The sequence below is a fragment of the Conger conger genome, chromosome 5 (genome assembly GCF_963514075.1).
Source record: "Conger conger chromosome 5, fConCon1.1, whole genome shotgun sequence".
NCBI lineage: Eukaryota > Metazoa > Chordata > Actinopteri > Anguilliformes > Congridae > Conger > Conger conger.
In genome coordinates, this window is record NC_083764.1 from 16,060,599 (window position 1) to 16,079,916 (window position 19,318).

A 19,318-nucleotide genomic window follows, 5' to 3' on the forward strand; every position below is an offset into this window, starting at 1 on the left:
GTAAATTGAAAATGTATACTGCTACTGTGTATGTAAGCTTTCAGAAAAAATGTTACTGAAACGATACTCTCTGTGACTGCAGTGACTGTTGAATGAGTGCTATAGTACCAGCACCTCAATATTCATACAGATGACTTAATCAGTAGATTGAAAATCACCGAAAAGAACACAGAAAGGAACAAATCTCTCCTGCTTAACTACAGAACAATGTCTCCGAGGCCGGGGCAAGTCACTGTTCGCTGCCATCTGGGGTGTTCAGAAATTTCTAACCTGGCAGGACGTTACTGCCAAACACAGCCCATCAGCGATAAACCACGATCTGGCAAATCTCGAGTCGCTGCTCCTCGCCCGAACTGAGACATCATTACGCATCTTTGTGGTTGTTTTCGCTCTGTCAGTCACGGCATCAGAAGGTGCTGTATCTCAACTCAGTCTGCATATCAGCAGTTCGTCTGTCAGAGGGTGGCTGCGCAGCTATTGTTTCGGAGGCCAGAGAACCTCACAGGGCCCTAGTGCTCACCGGTGCTCGACCAGGCAACAAAACAAAATGGGAGTTTACAGCGCGGATCGGTCATGCTAGAAACGGAACTGAGAAACCGCCAAAGTTCACGTTTAGGCCACCGGTTTGGCTAGCGTGGCGCAGGACGTGAAGCTAATCCTCGCGTAGCCATAGGCACGGTTGCAATGGTTCGGGCAAGAGCATCTAGTTGCTACTGAGCATCGCTGGTTCTGATTGATGGCCACCCGTCTGAGCGGTGATGCACTGGTCTTCGGTGGGGCCCCTTCCTTTCTCATCCTGACAGGAAGCCGCTCCGACAGGGCCGCGCGTGCCCTCGCACTGCTCGTGTAACAACAGCGCGAGACAGTTGTGTCACGGATGCTCCGCTCGCCTGGACACGGCTGCATTGATCATTGTTTGAGACGCGATGGCATGTTTCATCTAGAGCACAGATCAGTACAGACGTTTCTCCAGGCCCTAGAAGCACGAGGGAGAATCCCACATCATGGCATCTGTAAACTGGTGTAAGCCATGTGTCACAGACAGATACTGTATGCAGCTATTTGAATTTTCTTTCAGTATTTCCATACACACTACTAGCTTGTGGATTTCACTGCGCTGTACGTGCCCGTGTTTATCAATGCAGTCGGTGATGTTGAGTAAAATAATGAATGTATCTTTATCCTAGCCATTGAGAAACATGAAGAAATAAATAAAACAAAAAAGCTACTTCTAAAGCATAGCATTATGAGGTTAGGCCAATTTATTGTTAGCATAATTTGGCGGGCAGCATATTTGTAAGTGGCTGCACTTTTGGTCCTACTTCAAAGGAGTGTGTCTCAAGCCACAAGCGGTGGAGGTTGTGGAGGGATAAGTTGGGTTTAATCTAATTCATGAAATGAGATGAGTCATGCAGCCTGCCTGCTAAAATGCTATACTTGAAGTCTCCTGCCAGTGCCATTAATGGACATATTCATTCCACTATTCGGTCATTATTGTTTGGAGGGGGCGGAATGAATGATGGAATAGTGAGTTAATGCCAGCTTCCCTGGTATGTCCACTTCAGTCTCTTTAAAATAGCACTTCTAAAAATATCCTCTGCAGTGGTTTTTGTACTTTAGTCATACCTTTTGAAAGTGAGGAGTTGTGTGTCTCACTATAAGTAGCATGCAGTAAGGGAGTTTGATTGGATACTCAAAGTTGTGAATGTAGTCTGTTTGTGTGTGGAAATGAAGGTTTTTTTTCTGGAACAAAACTTTAAAGCTAGAACAATTGATCATAATGCTTTCACTCCCAAACCCAATATGAAGTGGCTCCACCCAAATCCCAAGGTTTTGGCTTTGGTTGGAGAAACTGAGAAAGTTAACTGAAAAATTTAGTAGGGTTTTAATAGGGGCTCAAAACAATAGTATAGCAGACATTTTGATTGGTTGAAAAGGTGCCATATGGCACTCTTGGGATTGGATGGTAGTTACGCTTGAGTGCCATATGGCATGAAAAGGTTAAATAGAAGATTCTAACATTGCTACAGTAGTACTTCTATACTCTATACAATATGGGTGTCCCATATAGTAGCATACAACACAAATATTACATTACATTACATTGGCATTTGGCAGACGCTCTTATCCAGAGCGACATACAATTGATTATACTAAGCAGGAGACAATCCTCCCCTGGAGCAATGCAGGGTTAAGGGCCTTGCTCAAGGGCCCAACGGCTGTGCAGATCTTATTGTGGCTACACCGGGGATCGAACCACCGACCTTGCGGGTCCCTGTCATATACCTTAACCGCTACCGAGGCCGCCCTGCATATATAAATATTTCCTTTTTCCAACAACTTTTCCATTCGCATTTTAATGTCCTTTTCTGTTTGCTGCCGTTTCATCCCCAGCACCTTCATCTTGGACACCCTTTTACAATGTGCCGCTGGTCTGCCCGCACATCTGTCGCCGGTGTCAAAACGGTAATTTCATACTTCAGCCCGTTCCCTAACCCCCGTCTCTCCGCGTCTCCTGTGACAGGCCCCCCCTCGGCGCCTCAGAACCTGGTGTACAACATCAACCAGACCACGGTGAGCCTGGAGTGGAGTCCCCCAGCGGACACGGGCGGCCGCAGCGACGTCACCTACAGGATTATGTGCCGGAGGTGCAGCTGGGAGCCGGAAGAGTGCGCTCCCTGCGGCGGGAACGTGGGCTACTACCCGCAGCAGTCTGGATTAACTGACACCTACGTCACCGTCCTGGACCTTCTGGCCCACGCCAACTACACCTTCGAGGTGGAGGCCGTCAACGGTGTGTCGGACCTGAGCCGCACGCAGAGGTTGTTCGCGGCCGTCAACATCGCCACCAGCCAAGCAGGTAAGGCCTCCATTGTTTCAGCTACGGCTTTTTTTCCTTCAACGGGCGACGAGCCAAACTGTGTTATTCTGTCCTGCGCACGGTCAACCCTTCTATCTGTTTATTTCGTTTCGGAGTTTCTAAACGACACGAGGCCGCGGGTGCAGCATTCCAATGTGCTCTGGAATTGGTTTTGACGATTTAGTCACAGAGAAACGGCGTTTAGATACGTGCAGGCTCCAGTGGTTCGACGTCAGCGCCCGGCCAACAAAAGCACATGGACGATACTGTAAAGATACTCTGTAATTTTAACACATTTACTATGTGGACCATGTTTATTGCTTTCAAAAAGGGCCCTCCCCGGACCAGTAAACGGCGGCCATTTAGGATCATTTGGAATGCGGAGAAGAGAACCGCAGTGCTTTGAAGCAAATTACCAGAATTCCCAGCCAAGAAAAACTTTTATGTGTTAACCAAAGAAAGGGGACATTCCTGCCATGTGATATAATTCTCTGAATTACAGATTGCAGTTTTTTTTTCTTATTAATTTATGAACTCGCATTCAGTATTCATATTAAATTAAATTAAATGTGCCTTTATAATGGTATGTGCTAGCTGTGCATACAGTTATTGTTTTAGGGTAGCGCACTTTACCAGTAGTCCTATAAGAAACAGTTTGTGACACTCCGTCTGGGGAGACTGCAATTAAAATGCTGTGTCTTTGGCAGCAAGCTCCGCGAAAGCATGGCGGACCTTTAACTTTTTAATTATTTCCATGGGTCCAGCAAACAAGAGGCTTTTTTCATGCCTAAGCATCCATGAATCGGAGTTCCCCACAAAAATGCATACATGGTGCAGTCATTAACAAAGCACACTCGCTGCGCCATTATAAGAGGCTTGAGAGAAGGCGGTTAACCCATAGAAATGTCACAAACAGCCCATCCGCGTTTTCCTGCTGTCTGCGATTAAACCAGCTGGAGTATACCCAAAGGCAAATTTAATCTGTGTAAAAAAAAAAAAAAAGACCTACTTTCAGTTGAAGCAAAGAAAAGCGAAAAAAAACAAAAAAACAACCTTTGGTCTGCGAAAGGAGATAGGAAGCTGAGATGAGGAAGTGCGTCAAAAATATAACCACGTTTTTGGACAGGAACAAGGATAGGTACAACAAAGCAAGGGCCCCCCTTGTTTATCTACACTGAAACGGAGGCAGTTTGAATTTCGATGAGAAGGCAAATCAAAGACGAGCACTTTCATATGCGGATGATATTTAATCCGTGCCTGGGCATGTTTTTAACTAAACATGGTACACGCTGGTTTTTGTCTCAAAGACAGGTCACTGCACATGAAGTGGGTCATCCAAATTTCATAGTCCAATACCCATTTCCCACGGGCCCATATTGAATGAATTTGACCGTATTTTTTTATTTTATTTTATTTTTTTTTGCATTGGAGAAAAATACTTAAAAAAAGAACAAACACAAGCCGGAAAAAACACAGAAAAATGAGGCAGGCCACCGCATAATCATCCCATTTGCCAAGAGGTCTGACAGAGAGGGAAATATAATTGCTGCCAGCCTGCAGAATGAATGTTGGATGGACTGAGAAGGATGATGTATGCCCGGTGACAAGGTTCGTGACAGAGACTCACGCAGGAATGTGCTGTGGGTAGTCGTGGCAAGGACACAAGGACGTAGGAAGGAGAACCCGTGAAAAACAATTAACAGGGACTCTGCGTGAGGCTCTCGCAATTGCCCACTGTGAGTCGGCTGCACCAAATTACTGTACCGGCCCTCTGCAACGCCCAACTGCTAGCCGCTGTTGGGAAATAAAAACAGCTGATGGGTAAAGTATTGTTTAGGGTTCGTGTTTAAGCCACGTTGTGATTTTTTTCCATACACTTTATATCTATAGCTTTATACCATCGCTATATCTTTATATGTACGTATATACCATCGTATCTTTATCTTTTATCTTTGTCTTTATAGCATTTTTTATATATTCAGTCGGAGCTGTCTTCAAAGATCTACAGAGAAAGCAATTTTCAGATTCTCTTTCTCATTTCAGGGATAAAATAAGGCAATGTAATAGGCTGCCTATAAAGATATAAATCTAGAGGGTATGGTGACCCGTGGCCCTGTGCCCTGGTCACTGGTCCTTCAAAGCTTCATTTTCCCATGGCGGAGGATGTTGACGCCTGAGTGCCTTGTAATTGGAATGTGGAGAGCTCTAAAACAATGACCACTTCCTGGGAGCGCTCAGCACTTGTTAGAGCGACTACATTATTAAACCTTTACGCCTCATCATCCAGAATTCATTAACCTTTCCCAGACTGTAGGAAGAGTCATACGCCTTGTGAAAAGTGTTGAAAAGAGGAGTGGCGCTCCCCCTCGCTTGTGTTTTCCCCCAGTTCGGTAGCCGTCCCGCAGAGGAGAGAGGGGGAGCCCGAATTGTTGCTACTGCAGATGGCGAATCTGCATATGTGCATTTCGCTACCTCCCTAATTACATCACAGGAAGTGTCTGGGGCTGATATATCTATAGTTGAAGGTGTTGAGCGAGTATTGTTCCCAGAAACGTAATTACTTCTCAGCACTGGTTTTAATGGGTTTAAATAGCTGGTGTTTTCATCCGGTGGGTTCATAAGCTTAATCTTTGAAATGTTTTATTTTTTTGTTCTCCATTGTAGGTGACGTACATTTGTCGTCTCAATGCGCTGAGCGGTTTGGAAGAGATAGAGGAGGTGGCGCACGATGCGCATATCAATCAGCGCCCGACCGTCGTTCGTCGACTCCGCAAAGCCACCCCTCGTAGGCTCCCATTCAAGGCAGCGTTCGTGCTGCATGCTTGTACACAAGGCCCTTTTGTTCTTTCAGATGCCCACGAGAGGGAATTGCTTATAGAATAACCATTAATATTTATTCAAGAGAGCTTTCGCATCTCTGAGCCAGAAAATTCACTGTGGAAGCGGTACAGAAATAGGATTGGAGTCGGCCAGGGGAATGGTTACGGGACCCAAACGCGGGAGTAAAATTGTATAGCAGAGAAGGGAGCGGGTACTGTTTAGGCATGAACGACAAGAAGCGTGAACAATGTAATAAGGGAGGAAAACGAGAGCCTGTGGAAATTGATTTTAATGCTGACTGCAGCTCTCAGCTGAACTTCGGTGTATGGTTTTATACCCGCATACAGACAGCGCATCGAAGCTTTGTTTCTAAAGCCCCATTCTGTGGGATTCTACATGCGTACATTTGTTTGACCACCAGTTTCTCCGGTCAGTTTTCATTCAATCTTTCAAATTTTGTGAGCTGAGAATTAGAAGGTTCTATCTGCATTCTGAGTAGTTTTGAGATATTGAGCTTCAAAGACTTCAAAGTGAATGGGCTCCAAGCAGATACAACCTTTTAAATTGTGCATTTTTTCATACTTTTAGCCAGCATTTTTTTATTTGTATATTTATGACACTAACTCACTTTTGTCGCAAATGCCAGTCAGAACCTTATAATTCTTAGATCACGATTTTTGAAAGGGTCGCGAGTTAGCCACAAGTTATATTGTACCTCCTTACTTTAGAAAATATAAACTTTATATTTATTCTCATGGTCATGATTATATGTCTACTGCAAAGTTAGAGGATTCATTGCTTCTTTGTGTGAATATGAAATTAGTTTGGAATATAATGCCTTAAGTTGCTGGATCCCTTTCCGATACCCTAGCATTGAGGGAAGATGTTCTAACTTCATTGCTATTCCACTTTATTATAAGCCTGTCTGCCAGGATACTTGCTCTTCAGTCTCCTTCAGGGCTATCTAAGGACATGTCTATTTCAATCACCAGAATTGGATGTTAATCCACAAGAAGGAAAACAAAAATTGCTGCTTTTCTGGGAAACAAGTTCTCCGCAGGGACTCCTGTTGCTTAGCCCCACGTTTGTCCTGCTGTTAAAGAGAGGGCCAGGCAGTGGTGTTAGCATATTGAAGCATTTCAGACGGAAACAGACTATCCCTCTTTTTACCTTTTGCTCAAAAGAAGGGGAGAAAGCTTAGTGGCACGCATGACTGTAAGCAAAGCATTTCACTTTGATCTGAAAAGCCTTTCTACCGAGAGATCGGTGAGAGGAAAACACCATCGGAAAAGGCCTGCATTTCATCCCTCGTCTAGCTGTTATTATCAAGCTCGTTCTGCTCCTCCTTGTCAATCATTCCACAGCAGTACAGACAGAATGTGTTTTGTTATCGCGCAATTGCTGTTTCAAACCGGCTATCGGTATTTAAGCATAATGTTTAAATGAGCCTTAAATAATTGCAGATATGACTGAAGAAGTACTGTGGCATTATTTAGTGAGAGAGTCAGTTATACAAGATAGTTCTGGAGACACTCAGCTGGCAATTTACACTGTCTGCTATCGCCAAGAAGTGGGTATCGTTCAATGGATTAGTGAAACTAACACTCTGGGGAACAATAATGCTATTGATTTATCACTTTTATGAGCTAATCTGCCATAATGACATTAAGCGGTATGGATTGATTGATTCCGAGGATTCCCAGCTGACCGGCAGCGGGCAGTGCAATTTTCGAGTTAAGTAGATCTGTTTTTGTGGCGTTTGTCTGCGGTTTTACGTTACCTGGGAGCCTCTTTCGTTTCTCCCATTCTCTCTCTTTTCACCCCGCCCCCACTCGCGGTAATTCGACGAGGGCTGGGCAGAGCGGCGAGATTCAACAGCTGCAGAGAAACTGCGGTGGTCTCAGAAGACCCGACTCGTAGTACTTAACCTGTAGCTTTCTGTAAATGCCTTCTGATTTGTCTGTCACCCAATCCGTCAGCAATGAATAATTTTCATGGAAGGTGCACTTTAATTACTTTCCCATTTAAATGGCATTATCGTGCCCTATCTCGGTAATTAATCTCCCCAAGTATCCTGTTTCAGCCTTTTTATTGCTGGCAGACGAACCCCCTAAATCCCCCAGAATCCTCTGTGCTTGAATGAGCGCTACCTCACAGCAGCGCCTGTTCCGAATCCCCCTCGAGCCCTGCCGGATCGTAGAGGGCCCGCAGCAAAAAGGACCCCACTGTCTGGGAACAGAGGGCTCTAAGCATTCCGCCCGCCCAGTCTGAACGATGGTCCGTTAGTCCCTTTCAGAAAGAGCACAGGCCCCACCGCGAGTGCAGAGGGCTGACGGATTCGTTACCGTCCATCGGGCAGTGTCAGAAAAGGGTGGCTTTTACCGTGAGTCTGTTCAGTTTTTCTTCCCTTGTGGTGCTAATTAAAGCTACTGTACTGCATGTCTGTCCATCTCCAGGCTCTTGGCTTATCACCTTTTAGCTGTATTTTTTTGTTTTATCTTAATCCTCTATATCATAGTATATTATATAACCAATAATATACACTCAGTGAGGACTTTTAGGTATTTATTAGACATTTTTTAGACATTAAACCTTCTACTGCTGTAGTCTATCCACTTTTGGTTTAACGCGTTGCATGTTTAGATATGCTTCTGCTGCATAACATCATCAACAAGGTGTTTTTACCTGCAGAACAGCTGCTAACTGGATCATTGTTTTTCACGGCATTCTCTGCAAACTCTAGAGGCTATTGTGCATGGGAAATCCCTAGAGATCAGCAGTTTCTGAGATACTCAAACATCCTGTCTGGCAGCAACAATCATTCCACGGTTAAAGTCACTCAGATCACATTTCTTACGCATTCTGACACTTGGTCTGAAAAACAGCTGAACCTCTGGGCCACTTCTGCATGCTTTTATGCATTTAGTTGCTGCCACGGGATTGGCTGATTAAATATTTGCATTAACAAGCTGGAGTACAGGTCTACCTAATAAAGTGGACAGAGTGTATAATATACCGCAATGTGTCTTAGTCTGAATTGTCCTCTAGGCCTGGAGAGATGTGTGGTTCTCTATAAGCATCTCTACATACATACATACCTGTACATAGCCTGTGTGTGTTTAGCAAAATAATAATATTTCTGAGTTTAGTTCAAATGCATACATATGAAGTAGAGAGTAAAACATCTCACTTTTGTGATGATCGCAGATCTGCTTGGTGAGGAATGTGTCAGCGTTAAAAGACAGGAATGATTTTTATTCAGTTTTATCTTTTACCTCAACTCTGTCTTCTGCAGACGTCAAGATGGAGACGCATTTCATTATTTAGCTTCCTGCGAAGCAGCAAGTGTAGTTTCTGCCAGCTGAACTCTTCTTTAAAGAAGCAAGATATCAATGTTTTTTCTTTGGAATCTTACTTCTGTAGAGTTTATTTACTATCATTGCCTAACTAATGAAAAAGTCTTCCAGATACTTTTAATCTTCAGAACTCTCAAATGGCAACTTACCCATGGCCAAATGTTCTCCTGATATAAACTCAACCCAATATAAATGTCATGTGAAATCTTTGAATCAAATGAAGTTAATGTTTTTTATATTGAAAAGATGGCGGCAGGCTATTCAAAGATGAATGATCCTGTTCAGTTGGGTCATTTTGAAATGTGCTGTTCGTTTTTAATGAGCTCCATTTGAGTGACAGATGCTAATTGCGCTAATCTGTCAAGTTATATCAGATGAGCTCAGATAAATGATGATACAAAACCATGAGAAGAATGACAGAGAAGCGGAAATATAACCCCTAACTAGCATTGCTAATACTCTTACTGTGCAGTACTTCTTGAGATGACAGCGGCCTCGCAACTGTGCAAGACTGGAAATGACAAGTCTTTTATAGAGCCATGTGACACGTTTTTAATGAAATTTCAAGTTGTTTACTTCTGATTTTAAATATATTCAGCTTTAAACATCTGTCTGTAGTCTTTCCTGCATAATGCATTCTAACGGTGCGTGTTAAAGCGCTGTTCCGGAGATTATTTGTCCATAATTTAGCTCGCTCATACGGAATTCCGCATTCTGTCTTCGCTAATGAGAATCTGTGATCTCTTTGACATTGTCATAGTTTGTTCTTAATTAAAGGCAATTAATAATAATATCTCAGCGCAGCACTGGATGGTGACAGAATCTCTTCCCGCTCGATTTGAAGAACCAGTCCGGTTAGATCTAGTCTCTGATTTGAGCTTGAAACAAACCATAACATGACAGGACAGTACACATGCTCGACATATGAGCTGAAAATGCAAGGTATGAAGGCAGTGTTTCAGCTATTCAACACAATGCGTGTGTGACATGTGTTTACAAAGAGCAAAGGGGGACCTTTGAGAGCGTGAGATCTTGATATTAAAGTTGTTTCACCTGTGATTAAAGCAGGCTGCTGGCTGGTGTGGCATGTGGTGGTTGGTCCCTTTACTGCCCATGGGTGATTTGAAGGCCCCAGTGCAAACACAGAGCTCCACCTGCACCACTGTTTATTTGGAACACATGGTTCCCAAGAAAAAGAGCAGACCTCACAGTGGAAATTATTTCTGTAGTTTGAAGTAGCTAACTTATCAACGTGTTTCATTTCCTGTGGATGTGGGGACAAAAAAAAAACAAAAGGAAAAAAAAAGTGAATGGCAGGAATAAAATCGGAATAGCGGCTTGCTTCACGGTCGTGTGATAGCGGCGATTTCCCCAGTGTGCAGTCACTGGCGTTAAAAACAAGTCACCGGCGTGACACAGCTGCTATCTCCAGCTATCGATCGCTCGCTCTGTAAACGTGGGAGGTGAAATATCTTCAGCTGTGCTGTGGGTGCTGGGGGGAAGGTCTTGTATCGCTGACAGCACAGGTGATTTTACCCATTTTGACAAGTAAAAAAAACGTCTACCTGTCACTTACCGGAGAACGGCACAGCCAGTCAGAACCCATAAATATTGGAGCTGACTGCAATTAATTGCACGGCTATTGTGCCATAGATTTATGGGGTGAGGAATTTGTGTAGTGCTGAGCAAGGAATGCTAGCATTGTGATTTTTGCCGCAAAGGAGAAATGCACATAGTTCAGCCACCACTCATGTCAGTAATTGTCCTGCTTAATCTTTCTTTGTCATAAAACTATCCTTGTGCCCGCGGGGAAGTTGTTCGCGGGGGAAAAATGCAGTCAGAAGATTTACAAGCTTGTTTGCCGTCTTTTACCTCAGGAGCCAGCCGTCTCCACCGTTGAAAAGAGCTAATTACATATATAACCCCTCCCCCCCCCCTTTACAAAAGGCTGCACAATGAGCTGCAGCTAGCCCTTTCTGTTGAAACGCAAACATACGCTTGCTCACGACAACAACTGGCACCTCCTGAAAGTTTTTCCCCCTCCGTAAATTTCTTGTGACCTTTTGACCCCAGTAGCTGTCGCCCGAGCGGCTGGGGGCCGCGCCCCGATCTCGGCTTCGTTCCCGTGCACCTGCTCGCCCCCTCATCCGTGTGTCCCACCGCCGCGCTCGACATCAGCCCCGCGCGGTTACCTTTTTATCAAAGCAGAGAGAATATATGACGGCCATCTGGCACAATGCTTTTAATGACTCGGTATAAAACAACAGTAAAAAAGATTATGGCTTCTACAGAGGGAGCAGGAGAATTTGCGCCAGAGCAGATGGGAGACACATCTGGTCCGAAGGATGTTAGGAAGGGCACCGGGGATGCGTTGACTGGGGAAAGCATCCGTGCGCTTTCAAATGTATACCTCTGCCTTTGTACCCTATGCTCCGGCGATCCGTAATTTAAGCTCGGCTCGGAGTGAAGTCATTATTATTTTGGTCGTCGCAGGTACACTCTGACAAAAAGCCTTGAGGTGGTGATTTCATTCTGTGGGGAGGACGGTCCTTAGCCACGTGTGGGGGAACAGGTTTTTCTTTTTCTTCTTCTCGTTGCTTTAAACTGTAAGATTTAGGCCTACCCCTTGAGGAGCACAGATGCACGTGATCGTAGTAGTTCAATTGAGCCACATGAAGGAAACAGAGGAATTAATTGGATTTTTTTCTGAATTTTTCACCACTGCAGATGTTATGAAATTCCAAAAGAGCTGATCTGTGGTTTTCATGCTTCCGTCAAACACACATTTTGTTAAGAACTAATGGAATGCATCATGGTTTTTGGTAGCGAGTAAGAATGACTTCTAATAATAACTTGTTATTTAGCTGACACTTTTATCCAGTTAATAGTTGATTAGACTAAGCAGGGGACAATCCTCCCTGGAGCAATGTGGGGTTAAGGACCTTGCTCAAGGGCCCAACAGCTGCTCAGATCTTATCATGGCTACACCGGGGCTTGAAGCACCAACCTTCCGGGTCCCAGTCATGTACCTTAACCATTAGGCTACAGGCTACCCCACTTCGTAGTTCTCATTCTGTGCTTTATTTTGAAACATTGGCAGTCCAAGTATTTCCGGGCAGAGGACAAGATTTTTGAAGAGGAAGAAAAAAAAAGGCAATGCAATGATAATAATAACTGATCTGTGTATTATTGTAATACTATATGCTATAATATTTGTAGCTTCATGTACCTACTATAGCATTTTACAAAGACTCTTTCTTAGAGGGAGGCAGAATTGTGTAATGTATTGAATAATGTATTGTATTTGTGTTTAATATATGGCCTTACATATTCAGATTCTCTGAAATCAAAGTGACATTAAAATGTAAATGTAGTTCACACATGTTTTTCATCTAAAATCTGTGTCCTTTGCACACTATTTAAAAAACTTAAGTTATGTTAAAAGCAAGTCAGTTTTAAAGAAATTAAGTGAAAAATGACACAAAGCAACTACTCAAAGGGCATATTCCAAATCACATTGGATTCTTCTACTGATAAATACATGACAGCATGTTATTTATGAGGAACTTATATATGACATTAAATCAAGGACTTCATCGCTGATAAGAAAACCTAGACTACTAGAGAAATATGAATGAAAGATGAGATCTGTCTAAAATTATCTTTATAAGTCACATTACTTATGACATATCTTATTTTAATTTTACTGCATTTTTAATTGAAGTTAATTTTTATAATAATATTTACACATTATATAGACCATTAAGTGAAAGTGTCCTCAAATGTGACTCATGATCCTTCTGATGCCAGATGTGTGCAGAAAGGTTATCACTTGCAAAGCAGGATACTATCAGTGTGATCACTGTGGTTATCTACTCTTGATTTTATGTATGGATATTTATGTACACTAAGCTTTATGATCCATTTATTAGCACACTAAAAGGGGACAGAGGAAATTGAAGTGCTTAGAACCGGAAACATTATATGTCAATAGAGCCATCGCTGTCAACACCTTTCACCGTGCATATGCTGTAACCTCTTTGCCTTGAGGAGTTTATTAAATATGCATTTTTTGGTATATTTGTTTAACTCATGCTTCTACAACGACAAATAGATGAAGTTACATGGTTAATATAAAAAATTGCTCCCTGGCTTATTTTTGATATCTTACCTGGCACCATCTCAAATTTCAGGAAAATACATTTTAAAGATGTTTTTTAATTGACTTTGTGTTCGTGAAGTCTGGGGAGCACGGCAGCGGTATATGTTGGAACGGAGTAGATGTTGAAATGAAGACAAACGACCGCCACGGCGGAGGGCTGTTTGGGTGAGTGATCCTGACTTGCCACCTCGTCACAGGTGCGTCTGCTGCCTGCTGCAGGTGCGAGAATGAGCCCGGCTCAGCTAACGGGGAGGGCCTTTATTACTCCGTTACCCCTGCTTAGAGGAGATACTGTAGCACATTTTTAGACGGCGCTAACATTCTTCACATTTGCATGATAACGGGCCAACATCCTCCAATTAACTGGTGACAAAGTGGATTTGGACTCCCTGAGCAAACACACCTCGACACACAAAGACAGGGGCAAAGCTGTTTCTTGCATTGTGCTGGCATTAATTGGGATAGGGGTTTGGGACAAGCTCAACGCCGTGAAAGCAAATGACCTTCCGGCCCTCCCAGACGGTGCTAAGCCCCTTTCTTTAACCTACGCTATGCTATGATTGCCTATTATCGCACCTACAAATACTGGCGCAAGTCTGTGTTTTGTCAGCTCTGTTACTTTGAATCGTGCGCTTCTGTTCTTGACCTCTCAACACACTGCTTGTCCAAAAGCTCTGTATTCTGTTTTTTGTTTTGTTTTTCAGAGAATGGTACAAGGCTGTCACTTGGTTCAGGTGCAGTACGTAATCATGTAATCTCCTCGAGCCATTTTTCAGTGACAATTCCTCTACGTGTTGACAATTCCTTGTAGTCTTGTGCGCAGTCACTTCATTGATGGTGGTCCTCCCCCGCAAAAGATCTGCATCACAAACACCCCCTGCCACCGGCTGGCTCTCACACCCGGAATCCGCATTGAGCAAAGCCAAAAAAGGAGTAGGTTATGGATATGAATAGATGGACTAACTATTCTCTGCTTTCATAGTGAGGATTAAGGCAATTCAGGCCTATAAACAAAGAACAGGCCAGGGCAGCTTTTTTTAATTGTGCTGTTTGATTAATAGCAGTTGCGTTTGGCCAGGCATTTTAAAGGGACGACACAATTAAACGTGATTCAAGGCATTGGCTGCTGATTAGTACCATGTGGAGACAGTGAATTTATTCGACCATGAGCACGCGTTTCCATTTGTAATAGATTAGTTCACATCATGTTTTTTCCCCCTCCATATAAAGCAGAGCTCAACAGAAGCTTTTCTTAATACTGTACCTGCTTAATACCAAAAAAGAATAAAATGAAGTTGGAAAAAACCTTGCTACGGAAAATGCTGAAGCTTCTGCTCTTGTGTTTGGCCGTGCTCCAGACTTTAATCAGTCTCCCAACTTCAAAGGCATGGCAAACCTCTCTATTTCCTGCATTTCAATCATTTCCACTAGGTATGATCCTTTTATACAAAGAGAAAAAAAGTGTTTCATCTAAACTGGACATCGCAGAATATTATTAGACCCTGGCCGAGGTTTGCCATTTGAATGAACTTGCAATAAGTTCAGCGCAAAGCCCTTACCATATCTTGCTTTGATGCTGAATTGGAAAACATTATTCACTTAACGGGCCCATTACAAGAAATGTTTTCAGTGATTATTTAATAACACAAGATATGTTACACAGATCGCAAGTCAATTATCACAAACGAATTAGCTCTTTTTCCGACAGCAATTACTTAACAAAAACAAGTTGGTGTAATTGGTCTGACCTCCACTAGAACACTGTGTTAAACTTTGTTCTTTTTGATTCCACTTTTGTCTGAATAGGCTGTTATGACAAATGCTATTCAATAACAGGGTTCAGTAAAGGGATAAACCTTTTTGTTGATGTCCCAGCTCTTGGAGTTTTGACTGGAAGGAGCTCAGAAACATTAAACAAACAAACCAAAATAAGATTTGAATTCCTTGCAGGTGTGTTGGTGTCCGAACTGAAAGGTCACGACCTTGGCTTTAGCTCTACATGTGTACATCCTACCAGATGTTCTACCATATTTACTCTACCCCCACCCTTTGTTATTAATTTATTCATGTACAATATTTCCTTTCTGAAAGTAGCTTGAGACATGAATCTAAAGCCAGTGCTGGATTAATATAAACCTGGCATCATTTTGTTGGGTGCTTGTGGTTAGCCTGCTTGCAGTCTGTTCGAAACAGAGCTGGGTTGTTTGGGCCCAAAGAAGACAGCCAATGATTCGGGTGGTGGGGTTACAGGACACTACCGAGTCTCTTTGTGTGCCTGCAAAAAAGAGTCCCCGCGGTTTTGACTTCGGTCAGACGACATGAGAGAGGGCATTGTTTTAGCAGGTAGCGTGTCACTCAGCACACTTTCAGCCGGAGAAATTTCAGATCCGCAACTGTTTCCAGGGAAGGGGCCGACTGCGGGACACCCGCCATTTTTGTCTTGCTGTGAGATTCCCTCTTTGGGGGTCGGCAAAAGAGGAAGAGCGAAATTCTCAGATGATCAGGTTTTACCTCCTCACTGCTGATCAGAACAGCCTTTCACCCAAAAAATGGAAATTGGCTCAGAAATGTTTATTGAAAGGGCGAGAGAACTTCTGTCTTCCAGGGAACGCAAACACAACCATCCACTAATCATGTTCAGTTAAGGCTTCTGCTACTTTTGCAGTTTGTAGAGGGCTATTAGTGATCAGTAATGGCTGTAGCTGGGTGGTCTGTCTCTCTTTAGTGCAATCTCTTTCAGATGCTAAGTTCTTGGACTTAATGAACCAAACCCCCATTTCAGGAAGGTCTCTGTAGCGTAATTCAGGAAGACCCAGGGAGTCTATTGTGGGGCTCATCATATGACCAGACCCTTTTAATGATTATGATTTATCTTAGTTTATAATAGAATAGTGTACTATTGGAGGGATTGTATTCGCATTTTTTTTTTTTACACGTTGGTCGGCATTCATATATTTATAGGTGCCATTTGTTGTAAGAAGAAATAGAAGTAGATAATAATAATAATAATAATAATAACAATATGCCCTAGTCTATATATATGTATGACTTACTGTACATTAAATACTGCATTATTGGGAGGATTTATTTATGGTATTTATTGATCAAAACCGGAATATATCTTGGATAGAAATATGTTACTTTTTTAAAGGAAACCTACAGTATAGCTAGGATTTCATAATCAAAGAAGATTAGTGTGTGGAGAAAAAAAGAAAGAAGAAAACTTAGCTCAGACTCCAAAGCACATCCTGTGATGTTCCGTCATTCGGATTGCGACAGACGTGAAGAGCACATAAAAACTAAGAGCAAAGACTAATGATAATGTAACGTGCCGCTGATGACAGGCTTAAGAAATAGCAAACAAGCTACAAGGATGACTAAGAGCTACTTGCGCAATGTTTGGCAGTCTGCAAGGCTGGAGGAGGGCTGAGATAGTCTCTGTCTGGAGCGGCATTACTCATCGCAAATGTTGTCGACAATTGTTAAATAGCAGTGATTGCTCGCTGCTGAGCTAAGTAGGCGTCTTGTGCTGTCTGTCTCAATGTGTCACGCGAAATACAGTAATGCGTAGTTTTGGGTGCAACGGAACTGATGTCCGTTTTACGAGGATGTGAAAACGTTAATTCAGCGTGCCAGATTTACAGTCACGTTGACAGTATGGACACTTTTTAATACCGTATAGTTGGATATGTCTTTGATAAGAGCCGCTTTTTTCAAGTACAGTATTTCTGCCAGCTTCAATTAAAATCAATTACAGGTTTAAGGAGTTACAATTGCCCATACTCTTCTCACCTTTAAGCTAGCACACCAGGTCGTTATCGCCTGCAGGTGGGCCGTTTGGTTTTGTGTGGTGTTGACGGTAATCCTGTGGAAGGCAGCGGTGAGTTTTTTGAGCCTCGACATGGATATTGGTGTTAAGGGTGATTCACGGCCAGGCCTGGGCATGTGCGAGCGTCTCACAGTTTGGGGAAGGGCAGCCTGGGAGAACCAGGGCACGTGCGCTCTGCCTCACCTGGACGTTAACGAGCCGTCATTAGAGCTCGGGGCCCACGGCCCCGGGAGGAGTGCGCAGTGACGCCATTAAAGGAAATTGCATTTTCTTTTTGTTTGGTTTTTGATCTGCTATTAGGCATGTTTTTCATTTTCTATTTTGTCTGGCCTGAACTGAAATGACGGGTTTTCTGAACAGAACCAGCTACCCTCCGTCTCTCTCTTTTCTCTCTCACGCTCCCTCCCCCTCCCCCCCTCTCTCTCTTTCTCTGTCCCTCCCCCCAATCTCTCCCTCCTTCTCTCTATCTCTCTTTCTCTCCATCACCCTCTATCCCCCTCTCTCTATCTCTCTCCCTTTATCTATTTCTCTCTCCCCCTCTCTTTCTCTCATCACCCTCTCTCTGTCTATATCTCTCTCCCTCCCTCTCTCCCCATCTCTCTATATCTTGATCATTCCCTCTCTTTCTCTCTATCTCTCTCTGCCTCTGTCTGTACATCTCTCTCCCTCTCTCTCCTCCTTTGTCACTGCTCTCTCCGCCCCCCCTCTCTCTCTCCCTTTGAAGGTAATTTTGCTACAATGGACCATGTCCACGCCATCACAGATGTGCCTCTGTCTCGCTGAATGATTTGATTTGCGCTGGGTGAATTAAATATCACAAAATACCCCCGCTCACATGGACAGAGAACAGAAAACGCTGTTATCGATCTCCAGCACACATGAATTTCATACATGCTAAATATGCCCCAAAACATCGGAGTGCAGCGATATCGACTGAACATTCCAGTTGAGGACCACATCCGGAGCCACGTCAGATAAAAATCCATCGGCTGGAATACCGTTGTGTAGGGCTGGCGTATTGAACGACAGTCCAGGCGGACCCCTGTGTATGGTGGTCTTTGTTCCAACCACGATTGTAATCCCAGAATTTTTAACAAGCTGGTAATTTTTCTTAATTAGATGCTTTTCATATTTAGAGAGATATGAAATTAAGCCATATTACGTCAGAAATAACTAGGCATGCCATTAAGACTAACAATTCCCTTGTTCATGTTGTGCTTATTGTGCTATATGGCCAATAAATGCATGAAAAGTGGTAACAAAAATATTAAACTGAACAATTTCAGGACTGGAGTGACTAAATGGGTTCTTAATTGGGTTGTCAAATTTGAGCGTTTAAGTTCTTTCATAGGCAATTTCTTCCCCTTAAACTTAACACAATACAGTTTTGGCTCATTATCATTTACTTTGTCTTTCAATTCTTAATAATTTACCAAATGGTAGGTGTATCCTGGCCTTCATCAATTGGGAGACTATTGATTCACCTCAGGTTGTTAAAATTCTGGGATCGCAATTGTGGTTGGAACGAAAACCGGCATGCACAGGGGTCCCCCCAGGTTCGACGTTGAATGCCCCTGGTGTAAGGCCACAAGCAACAGGCTGTGTCTGGTCCCGCAGCAGATTCAGCGAAAAACGTGCACGACCCACGCACTCAGTGCCCAATTACAGACGGGGCTGGAGGGGAATCTGGGTATGGTTTCGCTGGATGGACCTCATCCAAGATTGTGATTAAAGAGCATACGAACCCCTGATTAATACGATCATCTTCTTGATGACAGAGGTATTCCTGTAATAAATGGATGTTTACGATGCCAGCGCGCACTGATCATACGTCCCCCCAGCGTCTCCTCGCCGCTGTGAAAATTGTCGTGCCGGTTTTGATTTGAAGTTTTAATATTAGCATAGCAGCCAAACGCAAGATTTATTTGCCGCTGATAAGAAAATTAGAACAGGGTGTGCTCGCTCTGTCGGAAGTGTGAGGTAAGTGGCCTTTTAAAAAGCTAAAAGGAAAATGCAAAGAATAATTGTATCGCTTTGGGTTTTTTGACCCTTACACTCCCACCCCCCTCCCCACCAACACATTTCAAGTATGCCTCATACTGTGAATAGTATTAATGTTCAGGAACCATAATTCATAGATATCCAGCCATTACTCCATTTGTACCCGGTGGCCTAGGGGACTGCAGTGGCATTTTGTAGAAACAGAAACGAGAGACCCGCAGGTCTTTGGGCTGTTTAGCGAGTCGTCTGAATGTCCACAGTCGCAAATTCGTCATCAGGAACACTGAGTG

General features: G+C 43.3%; 1 protein-coding gene across 3 annotated transcripts in view; it reads left to right on the forward strand.

The window, feature by feature from the left end:
• epha7 (eph receptor A7) overlaps positions 1–19,318 on the forward strand; it is a 69,003-nt gene that overhangs the window by 24,491 nt on the left and 25,194 nt on the right. For all 3 annotated transcript variants that reach the window (XM_061241273.1, XM_061241271.1, XM_061241272.1), the window contains exon 5: positions 2,525–2,860. In XM_061241273.1, the coding sequence (XP_061097257.1) occupies positions 2,525–2,860 (336 nt within the window). The remainder of the gene's footprint in view (positions 1–2,524; positions 2,861–19,318) is intronic.